General features: G+C 40.8%; 1 protein-coding gene across 2 annotated transcripts in view; it reads left to right on the top strand.

Moving 5' to 3' along the window:
* DUSP22 (dual specificity phosphatase 22) overlaps positions 1-23,024 on the top strand; it is a 43,777-nt gene that overhangs the window by 5,104 nt on the left and 15,649 nt on the right. For both annotated transcript variants that reach the window (XM_027666306.1, XM_027666305.1), the window contains 2 exons: positions 1,579-1,612; positions 9,545-9,627. In XM_027666306.1, the coding sequence (XP_027522107.1) occupies positions 1,579-1,612; positions 9,545-9,627 (117 nt within the window). The remainder of the gene's footprint in view (positions 1-1,578; positions 1,613-9,544; positions 9,628-23,024) is intronic.

Genomic DNA, 23,024 nt, shown 5'->3' with positions numbered 1-23,024 from the left:
TATTTGTACCAGTCTTAAGAACCATTTTCTTGACCAGGTAGTGTTGTCAGTCAGCCCTTAATTTGCAAGCAAGGGTCTACAAGCATCAAGCTCCATCAAGGGTCCTCGAGAAGCCATCAGGGGGAGAACTGAGTTTAGAGAATTAGTTTGAGAACTGTGTTTAGAGCTGATGTGACACAGCAGGTAGAGAGAGATCACCCAGCAAAGCATAGAGGGAGGAATGTTTGCACAGACTGAGGCTGCAAGGAGTGCGAGAAGTATTGCAGCCTTTCTGTTTTCTGCAAGGCAAGATAAATAACAGCGAACATGATGATGCTTTTATTGAACCAAAGTCCTGCAGTTAAAGCAGGTCAGAAGCTATTTTGCTGGCTCTTCTGCTGGCCTGCTAACCTTTGCATGGTGGGTTGGTTTGCCTTTCAGCAGAAAGGCTGCAGTGAAACGGAGGCTGTAGTGATAATCCCTGATGAAAAGTCCTTCATGACTTTCGGAACTTCATGGCTGCTGGATCGGGCAAAATGGGTGGAGTTTTCCCTTTAAATAGCTGTCTGAGAGTCTGTTGCTGCTGTTGTGGTGACATTCGGGTGTTGCTAAGGGTTTAGGAAGTCAACACTGACATATCTGTACTGGTGGTATGCTCAGCATGCACTGAAGAAAAATGGATCGTATGGTTTCATCACCACAGTTCTGGTCTCTTCAAACTATGTGAGTGTGGGTCAGAGACTTCAGGTGGCAGATAACAAAATTCCTGGCCAGAAAATGTGTGTTTAGTGTGTGTGTGTGTGGGTTTTTTTGAGGTCTTACTGCTCTTCCCAAGTTAAGAGGGTTATAAGAGGGTGGGAGGTGTAGCACTGCGGTGTCACCTGCTTCTGTGTATGTGCACGTGTCCTCAGACTGCACAGACTGGTCCTTGGGCAGACCTTGAGACTCCCAAGTTAAAGAATGTCCTGTAATCGAGACCTGTGCAGGCTTCTGGCAGTGTTAGGATGAGTGGTTAGATCTGGAAGAGAAACACACAACTCATGGACTTTCAGCAGTTTCCTTTCTATGTGAACATACAAGTTGTTGTTGTTCGCAGTGATTTCCTCTAAGAGCCCTACAGTGCTGCAGCCCTGACCTGCAAGGCTTTGCACTTCAAAAGCCTCGAAGGATGTCGTTTTGCAGGGCTTTGTCCAGTTTCCATACCAACTTTAGGCAAATCACCTTTGCTATGTGAAGTTTCATCATTAGTTCCATGAGGGTAACTCTTACCCTGCTGGGGGGGGCAGGGGGAAGGGTGTTTTTCGAGGCCCACTTCATATTTGTAAACCACATCTGCTATCCTTGGAGAGCCTCCATTATGCGAGAGTCCTCACAATTAACAACCCCTGTCTGCCAACAAACTCTGTCAAGGCATGGTTTGCCTAGAGCTGTTTAGTTTGAGAAGGTTACAAAGAGGCATTAAATGTTGTCAGCATGTTTTAGATTGCATTTGACAATAGTCTGCTAAAGTAGTATGTTCCATCCTGTATGCAAATTGAACTTTGTCAAATTGTCTTACCACAAGATATCTATATTTGATACTATATTTCTTTCTCACAGATTCTGCCTGGCTTGTTCATTGGCAACTTTAAAGGTAAGATTAGTTTTATCATTATCTCTAGATTACTTAACAGGGGTCTTAAGGTGTTGTTTCACAGGCCCTTGGAATTCTCTGGCATCTCTGTAGCTTTTTAACCCCATCTTGCTTCATTTCTGGATTCACCTGGTAACACTTGAAGAAAAAGTCGTTTGCTCTCTCATCCGTGTGTTGTGCTGCGCTGCAAGTACTTTGAGAAAAGAAAAATGAATGCCATCTCCTTGGAGCATGCTTCAGCTGGAATTCCTAAACACTGGCCTGCTTTAAATGATTCTTGTGCTTGGCAGACAAGCCTGTGATCCAGGCAGATTCTTTGTAAGTCTTATTTCAAGCCTTCCTTATAAGTAAAGGCTTACTATGCCTCATGCTCATTGCTTTCATTATTTTGGTTATTTATAACAACTGCTAAAGAGTTCTGTTATCACCACTTGTGAGACTGATAGGTCTGCTGGTTGCAGTCTGACCACTGATACTTGTACTGTCCATGTTGCAGCTGTAAGTTTCTCTGGATTTTTTTCCTTTATGCATGAGGTTTATTTTCTGCGTAAAGAAAACCAGTCATATTTAGAAAACAGGAAACTTTATGTAGACATCCAAATAAATGGCCTGTTCTCAAAGCATTCTGTTAGGAGCAGTTCCAGCTGACACTCCCTACTCAGAAGTAAACCAGTTGTGCATGTACAGTTTTTTTTAATAGATGTAGACCCCACATTTCCTATGCTTCGGTAAAATAGAGCAGGGCTCGTAGGGGCTACTGCTATATCCTGTCCTTCCTGGTCTGAGTGATACTACAAAATACAGTCTGTTAAGACTGGCAACATCTGCATTGGATTTAGATGGTGCTGCACATTCTCTCTGCCTCATTCCTTGCCCCCCGTCCCGAAACCTGTGACTTCAGTGGTTTTTGCCTGATTTACCTGCCACTGGATCTACTGGCCCACACTGTGGGTCCAGTGCTTGCTGCCCCTTGGGAAGTGGAGCCAATCACCTTGGGAGGCAGCCTGGAGGTACATGTGAAGTTAAAAGCTGCCTTTTGCCACACCGCAGACACAAGTACAAAGGCTAGCATGGTAAGGAAAATGAGAGGATGGAGGTGATTTCATATTGCTGGAAGTAGATAATAAAAGGAGAAAAAAGAAACAAGTAGGAAAAAAGGAAAATAAGGCGAAGAGGATAGTTTTGAAAACACTTTGGAGGACTACTGCATGGGCTGATGACAAAATTAACTAACTTGGTCACAGCCATGTTACTTCCTCTTTTTGTTTTCTTTTTCTGAAGTAATTTAGGAGAGGAGTGGAATTGGGAGGATGTTTGATACTGGAGTTCTTTAGGTTTCGAGCAGTCTGGCAAGGTGGGCAGGATGAGCTGTGGTAACATGGCAGTCAATCTGTCCCTCTCACTGTGGCCATCCTGCTGGTAAGCCCTTGACAGTCTGCCTTGGGGAGTGAAACTCAGCCAGAGCATCTGTTTGCTGGTGCAGTTCTGTTTTCAGTGGAAGGGAGTTGGCCAAGGTTGTGGAGTGAGTCAGCATCTCTGCCAGTGCCAGGGCCCATGACCCTCTCGCCTGTGCTACCCTGGCTGTTCAGCTTCGTGCCTTGGGAACAGTCCCTAAATGACATGTCAGGTCACTCCTGTGCGGATAGCACAGGCGTGTGCTGAAGGTGGTGTGAGTGGGCAGTGTTTCTGGGAGCCTAGCTGAAAGAAAAGCAGAGGGTGAAATGCTTCAGCTGCCTCCATAAGAGAGTAAAAGAGGAGCTGGTTTTAATCTCTGTGTTTGTGTTGTGGGGTCTGGTATTTTAAACGGATTAAAAAACACAAAAAGTGCATTTATTTACTGCTATGACTTTTGCTCATATTGCATTTAATCATTACGTTCTACCATCACAAGCATCTGTTTCAATCTCGGATAAGCTACTGTACCTGGAGAGGAAGAGAGAAGAGAGGTGTTACTGTCCTTCACTAATACAAAAGCATACTTTTACAATTTTCACTTTTTTCTGCATCCCCTGCCCCTCAGCACCCCCCTGCCTCACTGCTTAGGAGCAGTTGCAATAAGCTCTCCATGCAGTGAAGTCATCCCATTTAGGAACAGGTTTATTACCAGTGTATTTTTCTGGAGGAGTTTGATTACTGTGTTCTTGGAGCATGTTCTGATTTGTGGTACTTTTTCAAAAAGCGACTGATTAGTTTTGAGACTGCTGAGAAATACTTGGCAGCATATACAGTTGGGACTGGTCAGAATGTCCTGATTTGGGCAGCTGAAATGACTAGATGTGTATAAAGACATGGGTTTACAACATTATTTCCTGTAATGTCCTTTTGACTAGTCTCCCATTTCTTCAGCTTCTTCTTAGTAGCTTGAATTGAATAAAGTTGCATCAGTAACAGGAGGAAACACTGATTCCCTGGCTTTGTGCATCTCACCTGGATACAGGGCTGAGGGTCTGGGTCCTTGAACAGGGGCTAGAGAGGAGGGAGCTTCTCCAAAAGCTGAGTCAGAGGAATGTCTAAATTGCTCTGATGTGCCCTCTGGAGGATAGCCTTTCCCCAGTGGCACCTCGGGGACCCTTGTCAGGCAACAGTTTCCAGAGCTGTATCAAAATACCATTCTACACACACTCTTGTCTCCCTGCTGCCTCAGAGACCTCTGGGGATACTGACAGACGGAGAAAAGGCACAGTTGTTCCAGATAGGTGCCTTCCTGCTGAGAGAAAGCATGGTGTTAGGGATGCTAAACACTGTCATTTCAGACGGCTGTTGCCTGGAGAAGGCAGTCAGCAATTGTTCTGATTGGGGAATTATTATTCAATATTCAGAAATATTTCTACTTTTAGGCCTAATCAGCATAAAAACAATCTATGACAGAGCAGTGCAAACTCTTCTGCAGTTAACTGGGAGATAAACTGAGGCCCAGGAAAAACTAGTGAAATGAACCTGTGGCAGAAATGGGAACTGAGCTTGCTGCTTCTGTTTTGTTTGCTGCTGCGCAAACCTTTAAGCACATAGAATGAGAGGGGCTTTAATAACCACTTTAAGGGTCTTTAGGGTAGAAAGTTAGTGTAGTCCTGATTATGGAGAGCACTGAAATATCTCTTGAAATCCCCCTAGCTCACAGGGCTTGATTATGTATCTGAAAAACTTTCCTGAAAAAGCACAGATCTTGGCATGTGTTCAAGTGCTTTTTGTCTTACAAGCTCATCAGTAGCACATTAAAACTGTGGTATGCTCCTGAGAGGGTGTATTTGAGATTGCACAGCTAGAGGGCAGAAAAAAATCAAGAAGAACCATAGGTGTCCTTACAAAATACCAAGGCTGAGTCTGGTCTGTAAGCCCAGAAGGAAACAGAGCTCTTGGGTTTCTTCTGTGAAAGTGAAGGAGGAGTTATTTCTTTGCAAATGGGAGGGTAGGGTGCTATGAGAGAAAAATGAGGGAAGAGAAAGAGGCAGTTAACTCTTCTTCCCGCCTCTAGTTTTGGGGAAAATTTGGTTTGTTTCTGTTGTACCTTAGAGATGAAATGCCTCAAAAGACAAAGAATATACTATAGTACTGCAAGTCCACGTGTCTTCTGCACTGGTGTCCTGAGGTCTCTTTAAAGTCACCTGTGCTTACAATGAAAATGGGTGCTTTGTTCTCTAAGGGATTGACAGGACAGCCTGTTTCTCTGCACAAATGGAAAAAAAATCCATTTCTTCTGATAATAGATCTAAATGGTTGCTCAGTTTGCTTCCAAACGAAAAGGTGTAGCAGTAGCAAGAACCAGGACACAAGAGTGTTTCTACCTGCAATATTAAAGAGCTTGTGTCCTGCCTTGCTTGTAATCATTCAAGGTTTTTCCAATGGAATATTTAGGGGTTTTTTAATTTGAAGGGGAAAGCCACAATAAGAGGTTTAATTCCCCCCGAAGAGTCCAGTGTTGCTGTGGATGATCTGGAGAGTCTTGGGAAAGTTTTTGCCCTTCCCATTATTAAGTGTATAAAAACGCAGTGTCCATCAAGTGGTTCTGCTGTGTTTCTAGATTCAATTAATTCCCGTTATCATCTGCTTAATGTTGGTTTTAAAGTTCCATTTTCTAAGATTTAATTTCAGGTACTGAAAACAGGAGAGGGTGTAGATACCATTCCCTTTTTCAGGTTCATCTTTTGAAGGAAGACAGTTTATAGGTGCTCTGATTAAACAGAGAGCTGAACTTGTTTCCCCACCTTTCTCATTCCCTGAAAAAGTCCTTCCGAGAAGGTGGGTCAGAACATGTACTAGAACATAGTGTGAAGTGGAGAAAGGAGACATGGATCTTTTGTTCACATGCTTAGTTTCTATGTGTGTCTCTGTAAGTGCAGATAACAGGACTGGGAACAAAGCTCTCCTGATGGGGAAGGTTTTTCTTTAGGTGTCCATCTCTAGTTCTCTCCAAAGCTGAAAATAAAGTTGCTTGATTTTAAAAAAAACCCCACAACATCTGGTGATGATGAAACTGTAGTCTCTATACATCTGCAGATTAAGACTAACACTGTTGTACGTAATGGGGTGACTTGCTTTCTTTAAGCACTTACCTCGGTTTTCTCTACTTAACCTAAAATTTTATACTGAAAACTTAATACTATCTTACTGTGTTTTAGGAGTATGTCTGTCTTCTCAGACTTAAAAAGTCAGAAACATGGGCTTTGGAGAATCAAGAAGGGAGGATGTCTTTAGTTTGGAATAGCTGGCTAATGGGAAGAGGGGTGACAAAATGAAAATAAACTGAAACTAATCTCACTTATTTTGTGGATGTATTTAAACTTCTAAATTCACAAGTGAGTTATAGCCAAGTGTTGCAGATCAGGCCCATATCACTGTAATGCTTTTTTGCCCCCCTATTCCTGGCAGCATGCTTTTGTATTTTATTGTTAGTAGTAGAGGTGGAAAAGACTCCACAGCTGTTTCTTTCCATCTAACTCTACAAAGGGAGAAATATTTATCCCTCACCTTGGAACTTTATGGAGGCACTAAAATACTAAAGTAAGAGAAAATGGTTGTAGGTACATTTGAGACTTCACCACTCTAGTATTGGAGTCCTTCAGTCATTGATGTGTCATAATTGGAGTGGTTGGAACAGTGTCGTCTCCCTTTTGCTTATGGGGGATGGAAGCACACTGCACTGGGTGATTTGCTCCCCAGCCACACCATAAAGCTTCCCAGAGCTGCAGGGAAACAAATTCTGACAGCCCCCTGGTCCTATTTTGATGACTTTGGCATTGCTTTTACAATTAAGTGTTTCCAGCTCTGCATATGAGTAGAGGTTGAGCTAGGAGTCATAGAGTCAAACTGAGGGAAAATAGGCTAAATGCAGGGGGGAGAGAAGACGACTTCCCCAGTGTGAATTGTGTCCTTTTGTGTGAGGAGTGATCTTCCAGAAGGCTTTACTCAGAAGTCCACATCAGCTGAGAAGCGTTTTGATGTATGAAACAGAATATTAGGTAACCTGCTGTAAAGAGTAATACCACATTTGAGGGACCCTTTAGAGGATGCACAAGATGAACTCTGATAGGTAGGTTTGATCTTAAAGTTTGAAAATAGGGTGTTTCACACTGTGATTTCAAAATGTGAGCCTGCATGTGCTTGTATAGCACTGTGCTTCAGTAAAGAAATTAGAATTGCTGTGGTGATGGTGGTTCTTTTGGCTTTTGGTGGTTCTTTACATAACCCTTCTTTTTTTTTTTTTTTTTGTTATTTATGGTATGAGACCATGAGTGACAGGATATCTTATTTGTACTGCTGTTTAAATAGCTTTATCTATAGTATCTGTAGAGACTTACGCAGGTGCTGGGGAATTTCCCCTCTGTAAACTGTTTGAAATTTAGATCCAGATAATACAGTCGTTGGCTGGGAAGCCTTTTCTTCTCTACTTCAGTGATTTGAATGATTGTTTCCTAAATATATTGAGGACCTGCTGGTTACTCTGGGATGTAGATCTGGGATGGCCATTTCTAGCTTGTTTCTAGGAATATCTGAAATCTCACTGTATAGTTTTGATTTGCTGAAATTCCCTTAGCCTAAGTCTTGGTTAACTGAAGAAATAAGATATTTCAGTCATTTTGAGTTTTACTGTGTCCACTAGGCCTTCCAGACTGGTTCAAAGCAGTCAATATTTAATTTGGGTCATATCTTCTTTTAAAGAAGTTTACCTTGTGTGGCAAGCCATTTCTTACCATGTAGGTCACATGGATAATTAGAGATTGGAGTCTCATTGTGCTAGGTATACATTGGTTTCATGAGTTTCAGCCAGCAGACTCTGAAATCTGTTCTTAGTCTTTGTAAAACAGAAAGCAGTGATTTTTAGGGACACTTGGGCTGGTTTATGGGCTTCCAAATCCTTGCCTGCTTAGTTTTTCCCTAAGGAATCAAGACTGTCCTATAAAAACTGTTAAAAAAATATGAAGGTCAAGTGGATTAGAAGACCTCTCCTGGCAAACATGAGCATTTCCTCTTTGAAATGTTTACTCTGAGATTTTTAGGAAATTTTAATTGTTCTGTGCAGCTAGACATAGTTCTGTTTCAGACAGAATTTGTGTTAATTCTCTTCTGAAGGGTTAGATGTCTGTGTTGATCATGCAGGCTTGACCAGTAGTGAGTAAAATCAATGAAGTTTTCACTCTCCAATTTTTTAACTGTAGAAAAGCTTTCATTAGGATTGGGTTTAAATTTTATTGCCTGTTACTGTGCTCACATGGATCTTGTCTATGCGACAGTATAATTAAATGTCCAGTTCCTCTTTGTGATGTAGAAAAGGCATTGAAACTTTATAGTAGGTGGATAAGATGACACAAGAGATGCTAATTGAACTCTTGCACGTACATAAAGAATGTACAGGTGATGCTATTGTTATTTTTGTACCTAGAGAGAGCCAGTTTGAAACCTTTGTGGTCAGTGCTCTTTTTTTGTGTGCAACCAGGCTAGTGTGAACAGATTGGATGGGCAGATTTCGAAGGCAGGTGTTCACATCACAAAACCACTGCTGTAATTGCCATGGTGTGCTGTGCCATTCTCAAGCAAAAGGGTCAAAAGTAAATGGGCGAATGGACACACACTAACTTTTACCTGTATTGGTGGTTCTTTCAGGTAATTTTCTGGCATGCTGATAGTTTAATATGGGGAAAGTTGCTCACTGATGACAGGTAGTCTTTTTTTTCCTCATAGAAACAAACCTATGCTTTCGCAATATCTAGCATCAACTTTTCAGTCGCCCCAGTTTTCTTTCCAGTTTTGAATGTTAGAAACCCCTTGGTTACAGGTCTAGGAAACACCTTTTCATAACTGCACTTCCTTACTGTAGCATTTTGCTTTTTCATGTATTCGATATCTTTATCATCTCGATCTCTCTTTAGACTCTAAATTATAGTATGTATTGGCTAAATGCACATTTTTCCCTACTGGTCCACAGGAATTAAGAAGGTAGTTATTGTTTTGGCTTGTCCGTTAATAATTCAAGGAATATGGTTGGCTTCCCTTCTCAGACCTGAATATCACAAAGTCTGTCTCCCAAGTGAAAATGTATCTCCTGAAGGGGGATTTGTGGGTAGAGAGGAGGTAAACTATTTCTTGTACAGCTCTGACTGCATGTTCAGATGGCCATCACCTGCACGGAAACATGCATAAACTTACATTTCAGATGCAAAATACATGAAACTTCTGACTTAAAAACACATTCCTGAGTCACTTAAGCTTGTTCTTTATATAGTATGTAATTTGTTTTGGAGTTAGAAGTGTGTCTTCCCGTTACCCACTCTGATTATGGTGTTCTAGAATAGCTGCATTTGGGGTTTTGCCTTACTTTATGAAGCTTCAAGAAAAATGTACCGATGATAGGTGGCTTTTCAACATGCACAATGGAAAGGGGAGTGGGCTATTTCAAGAGATTAAAAAATTTCTCTTCTTTTTTTCCCTCTGTCGCAGATGCCCGAGATGTAGAGCAATTGAGTAAGAATAACATTACGCACATTCTTTCAATCCATGACAGTGCCCGCCCTATGCTTGAGGTAAGAGGTGTGGGGGACTCCATAGTAAATCCTTACTTTGTAGTTGACTGCTACAGTCATCTCAGGGTTAATTTCTTGTTCTCTACAATTGGTGTTTTGAGACTGATTTTCTTGACAGCTGTGGTTTTGGCATCCAGACACAGATTTTGTTGTAGCTGCTGTTATAACAGCAAGAAATCTAACTGAGAAAGGAAAAGAATTACAGTGTCGATGTACCAAAGTAATGGTATTATGTTATTAATTTAATAGTAAAGGTACGTTTCCTTCTCTGTGGAGTTCAAGCATCACATAAACAACATTCCATCTCCACTCCAGCCCTACTTTGTACGTGGGCTCCTTTCTTGAATCTCTATAGCAGATGGCTGTCTTAAGAGGTTTGCAGTCCTTTTCTATGTGAAATAGCCTTATTTACACTTGGGGTGTAGGAGGAAACAGTGATCCCCCTGATGTATTATATAAATACATCTAATATATCAGGGCATCTGTAGTCTCCAACACTTTAATATAAAGTATTATTCCCCATTTTACTACAGGAAAACTGATCTGAAGACCTGTAATTTGCTGTGTTATCTTGAGGTGGGACCAGGCTACAGTTCTCCTGTGTTGGACTGTTATGCTTTCTTCTTTATACCAGCTTACTGTGGAAAAAGGGGAGTCTGACTGGGCTTTGCCACACCTTAAAATCCTGCTATTTGATTATGTCAGGAACTATTGTCCCCTAAAATTTGTTCATTGCTTCCTTGCATTCTACTTCTCATGAAATATGGCAAAATAGCGGGTAAGGCAGTTGCTGGGAATGTCTGCTTTTCATTCTCACATAAAAAGTCTCTAGTGAATTCAGTCCTTAAACTACAGGATTTCCTACTGTCCCAGGCAAGTCAATAGGTAAGCAGAACAAAAAAGTGTCCCCAGTATATCACAATCAAAACCAATATCAAGGTAATGATGAATTCAGGGTTGACCTTGAACTTATAAATGTGCTGGACTAGAGTTTTAGATGTTGGCTTTGTTATACTGCCTATTTGATTTCTGTTGTGCCTGATACTTGTTAAGTCTGAAACAGACTGAATTTCAAGAGTGCTCGTAGTTGAAGAGATAAACACTTGTGCTGAGTGAGGGAGATATAATGTTGCCTGTAGGATGCTGGTCTTTAAAATGAATAGAAGATTGTTTTGGTTTATCATGGTTAGATAAGTAGGGAGACTAATTATGGCACAGATCAGCTGCAGCCTCAGGCCAGTGTTTCTGGTGGTGGTGGTGGTTTTGGCAGCCCACACACCACCTCCGTACTTAATGGTGGTGCATCTGTTTGTGAGGCTGCATGGTAAATAGATCCGGGAGCTTTTGAGAGTTAAATATAACCGAGTCACCATTTCTTCCTCTAGCTACAGCCACAAAAGCCATGAAGGATTATATTTACCCAGATCTGTTCCCAATCTGGTTCATAACAGTGTCTCAAAAGTTACACTGTCACGGGAACAAGCAGTGGCTGGTTGAGGATGAATCTGCTTTAATCACCCCTTCTTCCAACTGTGTCTTTGATTTTCTCAGCATGCAGTATAGTCCTTTATGTGACGGTGGTCTGGAAAAGAACTGTTAAAACTTCTCCCCAGTTCCTAAAGTAGTGGAAGGATTTCAAATTCCACTTGTTAGGGAGCTGAGTTAATTTTAATTACTTTATCAGCCATGGTCTTACTGTGGTGATTGTTTGCAACTGAATGCTTCTGTTTAGGAACAACAGCCTAGAAAACTTCTGTTAGGTTTTGTTACTTCCTTTGTTATTTACATCCTTGCCAGATTGTAGGTAGGTTTGTTTTCAGTTTGTGTATCTGCATTGTGCTTGGGGACTGTTCTCATGTCTATTGAAATAAAATGGGAATGCTTTCCCTATGTGTATCCCTCATCACCTTTCTCCTCAGATTTCGCTCACGGAGTGACTATATTTGTGTTCAAAAATTCATTTGATGTTATTTGGACCTTTAAACATGCAATTGCAGTGATAAGAGAATATCTTTTGCCTGAGATTCCCTGTTTTATGTGTATATATTTACATGAATGCTGATCACCTGTTAAAAGCTGCCTTTTCTTCAACTGTGGTAGTTGCCTTTGTCTTTTGCAAGCACTATTTTATCTCAAGTACATCCTAGTCAGCCTGTAGGAAATGCTACAAATACTTCATGAGACAAAGCTTTCTGTGCAAGCTAAGGAAGGTAAGCGTTTTTAGACATTGAAAAGCCAGTAGTGTTTTAGTAACTTGTCAACAGAGAGAATTTGGACTTTTTTGGCTGCCTGGGTTCTTGTGATATATATGTCTATCTCACAAAAAACCCTGTAGATAACTGGTAGCATGTCCAAGAGAAAGGACTGCATGCTGTATGGAACAACGTGTGTTATTTCAGATGAAATGAGTAAGAACGGTGTCCAACAGCACCATGTGTGCTTCTGCAGAGGCACAGAGGCAGTAGCCTTGGTGAATCAAGTTGGCTCCTCTAGAGCACTTTGGATGGCTGCCCATGGAACAGTCACAGATGTTTTATAAATCCGCACAAAAGCCATATACAGAGGAGAATAATTAGGTTTCTTGCCACCTGCTTTCTATTCTATTTCTCAGGAGTTCAGGATTTAAAATATCTGTTCAGAATGTGAGACACTGAAAGGTAGATAAGAAAACGTGTCCAAGTGTGCTTTAAATAATAGTGTGTCTGGCAGTGACCTGTTTGGTCTATCCAACAGGTTGTCATCTGTCTGGACTTCTGTAAGGCCTTTGACGTGGTCCCCCACAACATCATTCTCTATACAGGAGAGATACAGATTTAGTGACTGGACTGTGGTGGATGAGGAATTGATTAGATGGTCTCATCCAGAGGGTAGTGGTCAATAGCTCAGTGTCCAGATGGAGATGAGTCATGAGTGGTGCCCCTCAGGGGTCTCTATCGGAACCAGTAATGTTCAATATCTTCATCAGTGATGTAGACAGTGGAACTGAGTGTACTGTCAGCAGATTTGCAGGTGATACCAAGCTGAGTGGTGTGGTTGAAACACCTAAAGGATGGGATGCCATCCAGAAAGACCTGGACAAGCTCAAGAAGTGGGCCTTTTGGAACCTCATGAGATTTAACAAGACCAAGTGCAAGGCGCTGCAACTGGGTCAGGGCAACCCCTGGTATCAACACAGGCTGGGGGATGAACAGATCGAGAACGGCCGTGTGGAGAAGGAGTTGAGGTGCTGGTGAATGAGAGGCTGGACATGAGCCAGCAATGTGTGTTTGCAGCCCAGAAAACCAATTATATTCTGGGCTGCATCAAAAGCAGTGTGGCCAGCAGGTTGAGGGAGGTGATTCTGCCCCTATTCTCCTCTCTGGTGAGACCCCACCTGGGGTATTGTGCACAGCTCTGAGGTCCCCAGGACAGGAAGAATGTGAACCTGTTAGAGCAGGCAGCAATTGCTGTGTGTAGCACAGCAAGGAGTACAGCATGAGTTCTGAGGGAGGGAGAGGTGCTTGGAGTTCTTCTGGTCAGATGGGTGCTCAGACCCTGTCCCAGAGAGGGATTATGCCCAGAGGCAGGGATGGATAGGGATTCTCTGGGTCCCCATGTAGAAAACCCACTTCAGAACTCTGTGCCATTGTGGCTGGCAAATGACAAGTCACAGTTTTTGACTAAAAGTAACCATGAGGGTTAGTAATTGCTGAAATATATTTCCAGAGGCAGTGGTGGGTTTTCTCGCATACAAAGGTTTGCATTTTATAGCCATATCATTTCTCAGTCCTTGGTCTGTCTGAGACACTTTGAGGTGACAATCGTGGTGACTGTTTTGTGCATTGCAGACACCTGTCCATCAGTCACAAAATGGACTGAAACTACCAACTTCTTTCACACAGTCCACCACACATTTGTCAGTTACCAGTATTGTTACTGCTGCTCTTGACCTGCACCAGAGGTTTGATCTAGTAAATGTATGAATCCCATTAGCAGTCGCCTGTGGTTTTGGAGTCCTTTGGCATTAATTTATTTATAGCATTATCACTGTCAAACTGGCTACTGCTGCGTTGCAGGAAGCTTTGTACGCAGCACTCAGACATTGTAACGATCACACTAATGCAGATCTTAAATCAGTAAGAGTTTGTGGGTGCATTCCTGTACTGTCCCTTCCCACTGAAGCTTTCTGTTGTTCACTCTATGACAAACTGCATTAAGAGTAGCTTTTTGCATTTGTACTGCTTCTGTGTGCGTGTCAGTTTTCTTTCTTTGTTTTTTATTCCTACAGAATATTTGGTTTGTTTTTATTTTCAATATGTTGATTTTTTTTTTCCCCATCACTCTACATAGTTAACCAGAGCACCCTCAGAGGACAGTTATCTCTTTGTTTTTTCTTTGTATTCTGATGTCATTAATAATATCAGCTTAATCTGGTACATGCAGAGCACTGGTTTTCCCCTCTTTTTTCCTGAATTGATGACTACTTAAATAAAAATGTTGATATAGTAGGTGGGTGGAGGGACAGGGAAGGCAGAGAAGAGCTAATTGCTGACTGAACTGCTGCATGCAGTTTTGGGCACCACAATTAAAAAAAGATAATAAGCCATTAGAGAGTGTCCAAAGGAGGGCTATGAAAATGGTCAAGGGCCTTGAGGGGAAGCCGTATGAAGAGTGGCTGAGATCACTTGGTCTGTTCAGCCTGGAGAAGGGGAGACTGAGGGGAAACCTCATTGCAGTCTACAACTTCGTCATGAGAGGAAGAGGAGGGGCAGGTACTGAACTCTTCACTCTTGTGACCAGTGACAGGACCTGAGGAAATGACATGAAGCTGAGTCAAGGGAGGTTTAGGTTGGATGTCAGGAAAAAGTTTTTCACCCAGCAGGTGGTTGAGTACTGAAACAGGCTCCCCAGGGAAGTGGTCACAGCACCCAGCCTGTCTGAGTTCAAAAAGCGTTTGGACAATGCTCTCAGGCACATAGTATGATCCTTGGGGTGTCCTATGCAAAACCAGAAGTTGGACTCAATGATCCTGATGGGACCCTTCCAACTCAGCGTATTTTATGATTCTATGATCTTTCTTGTCCAGTCTGTTAGCTTGTGCAGACAGCACAACTTAAATGAACTGTGTCTTTGGAAATAAAGAACTTCTTAGCCAGGTTGTCTGATAAAGAAGTTTAGATATTTTTTCCATGCAAATTCTAAAATTTTTGTCAGAGTAGAAATAGAGTTTCAAATACTCAGTGTCTAAGGAGCTGAACTGAAAGGGAAGAGCAGAGTTAAAAAACTCTGTGATAATCTTTTAGAACAATCTTTCATACTCTCTGAGTAAACAGTCAAATGCATGAGTAGAATACATGCAATGAAAAGATGCTGTAACTGGAACAAAACCAGTAAGTGTGAGGAAGAGAAGTCGTAGAAAAATAGAGATGCTACGGTGAAGCTGTGTAAGTTCTCTGCTCCTGTTTTGTCTCTGCTGAATGCTGTGAAATACCTGTTTTATAAGATGTTAAGAATGAGCAGCTTGCAGCTGGGGAAATCACAAGAGGAAGTGCTGGATCAAGATTATGAATTTAAAAAAAAAGTGTGACTGGCTGGTAAATCCAGACCTGTGTAGGAAAGTGAAGAGCTAAATGGCTGAACATCTATAAAAACCTGAGAAATGTTTCTAAGATCAAATGGTCAGAGCCTGTGGACCTAATACAGATAATACTTTCATATCAGCTTGCATTAGATCTGGAATCTCGTTTCATGTATTTCAAGTCTGGCTGTATTTTGTAAATCTTACGTGGTTTTAGTTGAGCTCGATAGTTTTGCATGTTTACAGATGATCTTTAGACTATACATATGCAGTGCTTTTAGAAAAGGAAAGCAAACTGAATTATTATAGAAGAACTGAACTGGCAGCTGTGGCACAATGCAAGTAATCTGCTTGGCATAGTTTGTAGATCGTATTTTTGCAGCTATTTTGGTTTTGACTATAGAAATGTATCATATCTGCTATTAGCACTTAATGTTTACTATCGGGGAACTTTTTGCCTCATCTTCTTTAAGTTCTGTAATTGTTTCATTCCATCACCAGTTTAGGGAAACTGGTAATAGAAAGAAAACTTCTTTCTCTCATGACTGCACTTTCTGGATTGATTTTACATTTTTTGTGTGTGTGTGTAATAGGAATTACTCTGTACTAAAACAAAAAGGAAAAATTTATGCCCCCCCCCGCCTCATTCTCCCAGCTGATAACTTTGGAAGTGCTGAAAGCTGCTTTAGTGCTTTGTTCTGTAATCATAGATTCATAGAATGGTTTGGGTTGGAAGGGGACCTTAAAGATCATCTAGTTCCAACCCCCCTGCCATGGACAGGGACACTTTTTACTAGACCAGGTTGCTCAGAGCCTCATCCAGCCTGGCCTTGAACAATTCCAGGGATGGGGCATCCACAGCTTCTCTGGGCAACCTGTTTCAGTACCTCACCATCCTCATAATAAAGAATTTCTCCCTAATATCCAATCTACACCTACTCTCTCTCAGTCTGAAATCATTCTCCCTTGTCTTGTTACTACATGCTCTTGTAAAAGTCCTTCTCCTTTTTTCTTGTAGACTCTCTTCATGTACTGGAAGGCCACAATTAGGACACCCCAAAGCCTTCTCTTCTCCAGTCTGAACAATCCCGATTCTCTCAGCCTTTCCTCATAGGAGAGGTGCTCCTTCCCTCTAAACATCTTGGTGGCCCTCCTCTGGACTCATTCTGACAGGTCCATGTCTTTCCTGTACTGGGGGCCTGTACTGTTAGAAACTGGATGCAGCACTCCAGATGGGGTCTCACCATAGCAGAATAGAGGGGCAGAATCAACTCCCTCAACCTGCTGGCCACGCTGCTTTTGATGCAGCCGAGGATGCAGTTGGCTTTCTGGGCTGCAAGCGCACATTGCTGGGCCGTGTTGAGCTTCTCATCCACCAGCATCCCCAAGTCCTTCTCTGTACGGCTGCTCTTGATCTGTTCATCCCTCACTATCTGAGGACTGTCCTCACACAGATAGTAGTCCAGAAAGAATTTGTCTGGACTCAAAAGCTTCACTGCTCAACACAAAATAACTAAATAGGGAAAAACTGGGAAACCAATCAGCCATACTTTTAAAAAAAAAAAAAAAAGCTTATTCTAGACAGATGCTGCTCAGCAGGTGAGAACTGTTAAAACTGTGTTACAATATTGGGTAGCATGCAGAAGTCTTGAACTGTAGGAGGCCTTTCATATATGCATATTGCATCTTTATGACATGAGGAGTGGGTTATGGCTGGGCATCATGTTCTCTGCACAGGCTCTGCTATCACCAGTATCCAACCTAAAGACTTACAGAAACTGTTAAAGAGGGAGATAGCAAGACAGCCTTCAAAATCGGAGTTGCTGATATCATATAGCAAGGTCACTGCAGTTGTATAAATATCAGCTCTACAAATTAATAATTTAGTTGTCAGACTGTAGTATTTCCATCCATGGCACTGAACTCTTATATCACCAGTGTTAGAAGCTGTTGATTTTCAGCCATTGTGCTAACTTCAAGAGAAAGTGTACAAGCACTTCTTCTAACAAAAACCTTAACTTTCTTCTATTATGTTTCACTGCCTTTTCATGGTAAGGGTTTCCCCTTATGAGACGTTTCAGAAGACCATGCTGAGCAAAAAAGCTACCATTTTTCTTTCAGGTGTAGTGGCACCAGACAATTCTAATTTAAAGTAATGCCCCGTCTGGCATTGGTTCTGCCTGTGAAGTTGGGACCTCTGACTAATTTTTCAAAAATGACCTCGGTAGCCTACTAAGAAGCCACCAACAGACTTCCACAAAGCAGCTTTTAAAGTGTATCAGGCCAGGCCTTCATCATGGGGTACCCTTGGCAGAGGCTGCTTTAGTAATACGCTAAATTAGTTCACAGTTTGAATTGCTCATCACACATGAGCTATGCCAAGGGAAACACGTTCCTATAGTGGCAGCGAGGAGAGGATGACGGCTGTTTGAAGCTTTCAGTGGTGAGCTGTTTGCACGAGAGATGTTTAGACCAGTAAACGCCTGGTGTTTCTTTTTGCTTGGATGTGGTGTTAACCAGAACAAGGACAAGTGCTCTGACCTGCTCGTGCAGAGGACATGATGTGGAGAGTACGTTAGACCATGCTTCTAATCACAGAATTATAGAATGGTTTGGGTAGAAAGGGACCTTAAAGATCACCTAGTTCCTCCTCCCCTGCCATCGATGGGCAGGATCACCTTCCACTAGACCATCCAACCTGGCCTTGAACACTTCCAGGGATGGGGCATCCATAGCCTCTCTGGGCAAGCTGTTCCAGTGTCTCCTCGTCCTCACAGTAAAGAGTTTCTTTCTAATACATAATCTAAACTTGCCCTCTTTCAGTTTGAAGCCATTCTCCTGTATCCTGTCACTACGTGCCCTTGTAAAAAGTAATGTGAGTGTATTCCAGAGGGGGAGTAATCATATGTCAGCATTCCCTTAAAGAAAGAGGCGGTTGGGATATACTGTTTTATTTTGTACTCAGAGATCCCCTTGAGGGTTCAGGGACGAAGTGTGATAGGTAGTGCTCAGACGTTAGATATGCCCTGACATGCCTAGGGTCTTGAATAAGTCACGTAGTCAAGGGAGATTAACAAAGTCCTTCCTCTCAGCTGAAGTATGTAGTTCTGTAAATATTCTTGATGTGACCTAAAGGAGATAAACCACAATTTAATACAAATGCATTAGTGTTTTCTCACACTCTGCATTCCTTCAGATGAGCCAAGTTAGAATTGCAGTTCAGGGTTAGAATTAGAAATAATAAGTACAGCTCTTGATGCAAGTAAAATAAAATCCTTAAGTCTTCAACATTTCTCTCGTATCATTTTTAGAGAGAAGAGGGGGGAAACGAGGGCTTTAACATGACACTTTATATTTATGATTGGCACATTCCAGCCTTACTAATAACAAGCTTTTCAGAAGTGTCACTGAGACTACTTCCTAAGAAAAGCATGAACCAACATTGCAAAAAACTCTGACTTGTAAAAAGTAATGTATTATTCCTGATAACACAAACCAAATGTATAAATTCTGCAAGAGCATCGCATTTGCTGCTGTTCATATTGTTCATGTAATTGCAATTTCATTTACAATATTTTTTAAAACCAAACCTAAGTGTGTTGTTCACTAAAGTCAATTAGTGGTTGTTTTTTGGCCGAAACAAAAATGCATTTTCTATGAGTCATTAATAAAATCAGCACTAATGGTGATTGCTACAGAAAGTAACTGAAAGGACAAACAAACGGTTGAACGGTTTTCAGTTTAGCAGGTTCAGTTCGGTGCATTACTGGACAAAACCCTTTATAAACTCTTGTTGGTTTGGCTTGAGGAAGCTTTGTGCTGGCTGTTTCCCACTTTAGCCTTTCTGCTGAAATGCCCCTAAACAAAAATAAGTCCTCCTGTCCTCATCTGTTGATGTGACGACTCAAATTAACACATGGTTTTTGACTAACCTGAAAGAACTTACCAGGTGCTGGAGGTTTTCTATTTGCATCTCGGTTCACAAATTTAAGTTTAGGGGTTTATGTTTAAAAAAAATTTCTTGGAAGTCGTTGATGGTATCTTTACATAAATGTAAATAGAGAAGTTTAATGCCAAAAATACAATCCTGCTCTTTTTAAACTTTTTTTTTTTACAGACCCTTCCCCGCCCTTGGAGAGCAGAAATTTTGTAATTTGAGGTTCTTTGTCCCTCTCCTCACCTTCTAACACCTGAAATTCCAGATTCAGGCTTCCAGTGCTAACTAGAACCTCATAAATGTATATACAGCAGTGGAGGAGACAATGTTCTGAAAAATGTCTGTAAAAACGTTACATTACTTGGAAAACCCACTAAACATGAAATAATGAGTAGCATTTTTAGTCCTTATTCTCATGCAGAATGTTTTGCTAGAGCACTCTGTTTTATATAAAAATCGCTCGACAGTTTTCTTTCACATTTAACTGTATGTTAGTATAATTTTTGGTGTAATAAAACTGAATATCATTCTTAATGACTCCAGAATATCTCTGATCATTGCAGAGAAGCAACCATCCCTATAAGTGTTGCATTTGTCTCACAGTACTTTTTGTACTTTATCCAGCTCAGAGCTGAAATCATTCTTGGTATTGTGCAATTAAATCTGTGTGTGCTCTTGAGAGATCCTGTTTTCAGTCAGTGACCCATTATCTGACATTTAGCACTTAAAGGTAAGTCATTTTGCTACTGCAAAATTCTGTATGTTCTACTAAAAAACCTAAATGCCAGTTTTGACAAGTTCAGTTAAAATGAAGTTGGAGGTTTTTTAGATAGATTATAAGTAAGTAGAATAGAAACAGAGTTTTCCTTAAACTAGACTGTTACAGTCCTGAGCACTGAATGAAATACTGGATTTAAGAACAAAGATTTATCTTTTTTAAAAGCTAATGATATTGGGAAAGTCTTGTTCTTTAGTTTTGCTGACTTTTCCAAATGTGAGAAAACTGTTCCATTTCTAACTTTAGTAGATCGACCTCTAAAATAATTAGAAATTTGAAAATGACTGCAATTCCATGAATACCTTAACTTAGTGTAATACCTCTGCGTTTGTATATATGCACGTAAATCTGGTTTTAATACCTTAACAGTCACTGCAGCAGAACTGACTTACTAATTCCAGAATTTGCGATGAAATTGTGCAAGTTCTGTTGTTGTTTCTCAAAGAACAGTGAATTTTAGAAATTTTACTTAACTCTCGCTTGTTTCAGCTTTGACAATCTTGAAATCACAATACTTGCTCTAGTTTTGTTAGCTCTCACTGTATCGGTTTAACTGTAGCACTTAGTTTCAGGGCCTAAGAGAGACAGAAATCTAGTTTTGGTGGTTACTCTGCTGAAACAGAAAAAAAAAAGTAAATTATATTTTATTTTACTGATTTTTTGGGAGGACAATGTCCTGAGGATAAATACACCGAAAGAAATGGGAGTGCTGCTTTTATTTGATGAGGGCATCAGTTAGGATCACCATGTGAATAATAAGCGAAAAGTTTAGAGAAGAGTGTGTGTGTGTGTGTTTGTGTGTGTGTGTGTGTTGGAAGGTAGGGGTGTTTGGTGGCAAGAGTGATTGATGAAGAAAGTGAGCAATGATTAAAAGTAACAAGTGGAAAGCAGTAGTGAATTGAGATAAGAAGAAAAAAGCATGTCATTGTTCACCATCTCATTGAGTCTGTACACATTCCATATGCATATAATGTTTTATTACCTGAGAACCTGCATAGATTCTGTATAATTAAAAAGGTTGGATTGATTATTTTTTTTTTTGTTTTAATTGGGTAATCTGGGAAAAAGTATGTTTGGAGAGATACGATATGACTGACATAGCTGTCAGCTGAAGAAATGTTTGAATAACCACATATTATCAGCAGTATTCAATAAATAAAGGGGATGTATTACTTCGTATAGGATTTAAAATAGTATTTCTCTTTTCATCAGTCTTTAAGCTTTGCAAGCTTTTCACTTTGCTTCGAATAAATACCATGGTTTGGGATGATTAGCTATTCTGTAGCACCTAATTTAGTGTGTGTAGGTGAAGTGGTACAATACTTGTTTTGAATTGTTCTGTCCTTCCTTCACTATATAATTATTATAAATTGTCATTCCTAGGGAACGAAGTATAGTTAATTTAAAAATAAATAAATAAAGACTTCCGTATAGTTGACATAAAATTTATATTTGTTTTTCCATCTTTAATATGCAGATTTGGTTCACCTTGGCATATTGCAACTGCAGCCAGATTCAGGTTTATTTAATGAAACTGCTGACTAGCTACTAATTTGGAACCTTTTGAAATTTTCACTAGGAGCTCGTCTGCCTGATTCTTCAACAGTCTTTTGATTTAGCTTACTCTTAGTCGCTGTTTCAGTGATTGTTGCCACCTAACCTTTTTATGCTTTGCAGTTTCAGAATGGCAAACTGGTAGGTAATAAAGTAGTGATGTCTCTTTCTTGCATGCTAGTACCACATCTAAAATGTTGTAGGTAGCTATTTGCTTGCTTGATTTTAATTGTTCTGCTTCAAAAGGTCCCCTTGGGACAGTTCTTCGAATTTATTTGTATGGTATGTGCACAGGAAAGACAGCAATGTCTTGGGGCACAAATACAAAAATATTTTGATCCTGGGGTAGTTTTTTTCAAACAGAGCCACAGACGGCAGAGTTCAGTAATGAAGTATCTTTCTATTGCTAATACGTTTAAAAAAGAAAGTCTGTACAGCGTGTGTGAGAAAAAACTAATTCCAGCAATCAACGCAGGAATATCTATCTACATGAAAAATCATGAGTCTCATTTATGAATACCTGGCCCATACAATCTTGTGGTGGTGTTGTATTTCAGGTATCCAATTATGATGAATGATATTTGATCCTATTATTATAATTTATTATTTCAACCTAGAGAAGCAAAACTCAATGGTAGGGTGGGATCCTCAGGAGTTACCAACTCTGGCCAAACTATGTTTGGTTCAAAGTCACTGAGAGTTTCACTGTTGATTTTTGTGGGAGCTGGGTTAGGTCACTGCACAGTACTTTTGAAATCCCACCTCTAACTATTTCTGAGTTGAGTGTGTGATTATTTCCTCACAGGGAGGAGTCCATCACCACAGCCTTCCAAAAACACAGGTGACATGCATCGGTCAAAATACCAAATTCCAGTAACTTTAACCATCTTCTGCCTGAGAAGCTTTATTAATAAGGTTAACAGGCTGATGCTGAGCACTTGCGAGCACAGTAGTGAAAAGTGTGCTGTGGGCTTCACTGGAAATTGTAAGTGCTGAAGATGCCCAGGATCAGGCTTTGGATGAGCCATTCAGTACCATGTGTGGTCTCTCACAGGCTAGTTTCGTGATTGCTTTCAGTAGTTGGAACTAGCCAGCCATGACAAAAAAAGAACACTGTGGGTCTTAAACTTGTGCTGGTGCTACTTCTGCTTTTAAAGTGAACATTATCTGAAAGTCCCTCTACACTCAGCCTGTGAAAAGCACTCAGCATGTGCCATAGCTTCTGAAATCTGCAGAACAACTTGCTGGAGGAGCGAACCTTCTGGCATACTGTGCTCCAGAGTTAGCCTATCTCCTACCCTCAATTTTCAATTTTTCAATGGCATGGAGTTGGGGAAAGAATAGCATGTAAATTTACTTTCGGGTCACAGGCCCTCATTTTACTGGAGTGACTCACTTGAAGTGATATTAGTGTCCGAGGTAAACCTCTCAGATGTGTCATACAAGGTGCTTATTATCGTAATTAATCTGTCACAATATAATTCTCATCCTTGGCTCAGCAGCGTATCAATATATGTATTACTGCTACATTGTCTTTCTAAATGAATGTGTCTGTGCAAGCTGTTGTGCAT

This window comes from Corapipo altera, unplaced genomic scaffold (genome assembly GCF_003945725.1).
Source record: "Corapipo altera isolate COAL_440 unplaced genomic scaffold, ASM394572v1 118, whole genome shotgun sequence".
NCBI classification, from domain to species: Eukaryota; Metazoa; Chordata; class Aves; order Passeriformes; family Pipridae; genus Corapipo; species Corapipo altera.
Note: the sequence above shows the minus strand (reverse complement) of the source record. Positions and strands in the feature narration are given on the sequence as shown.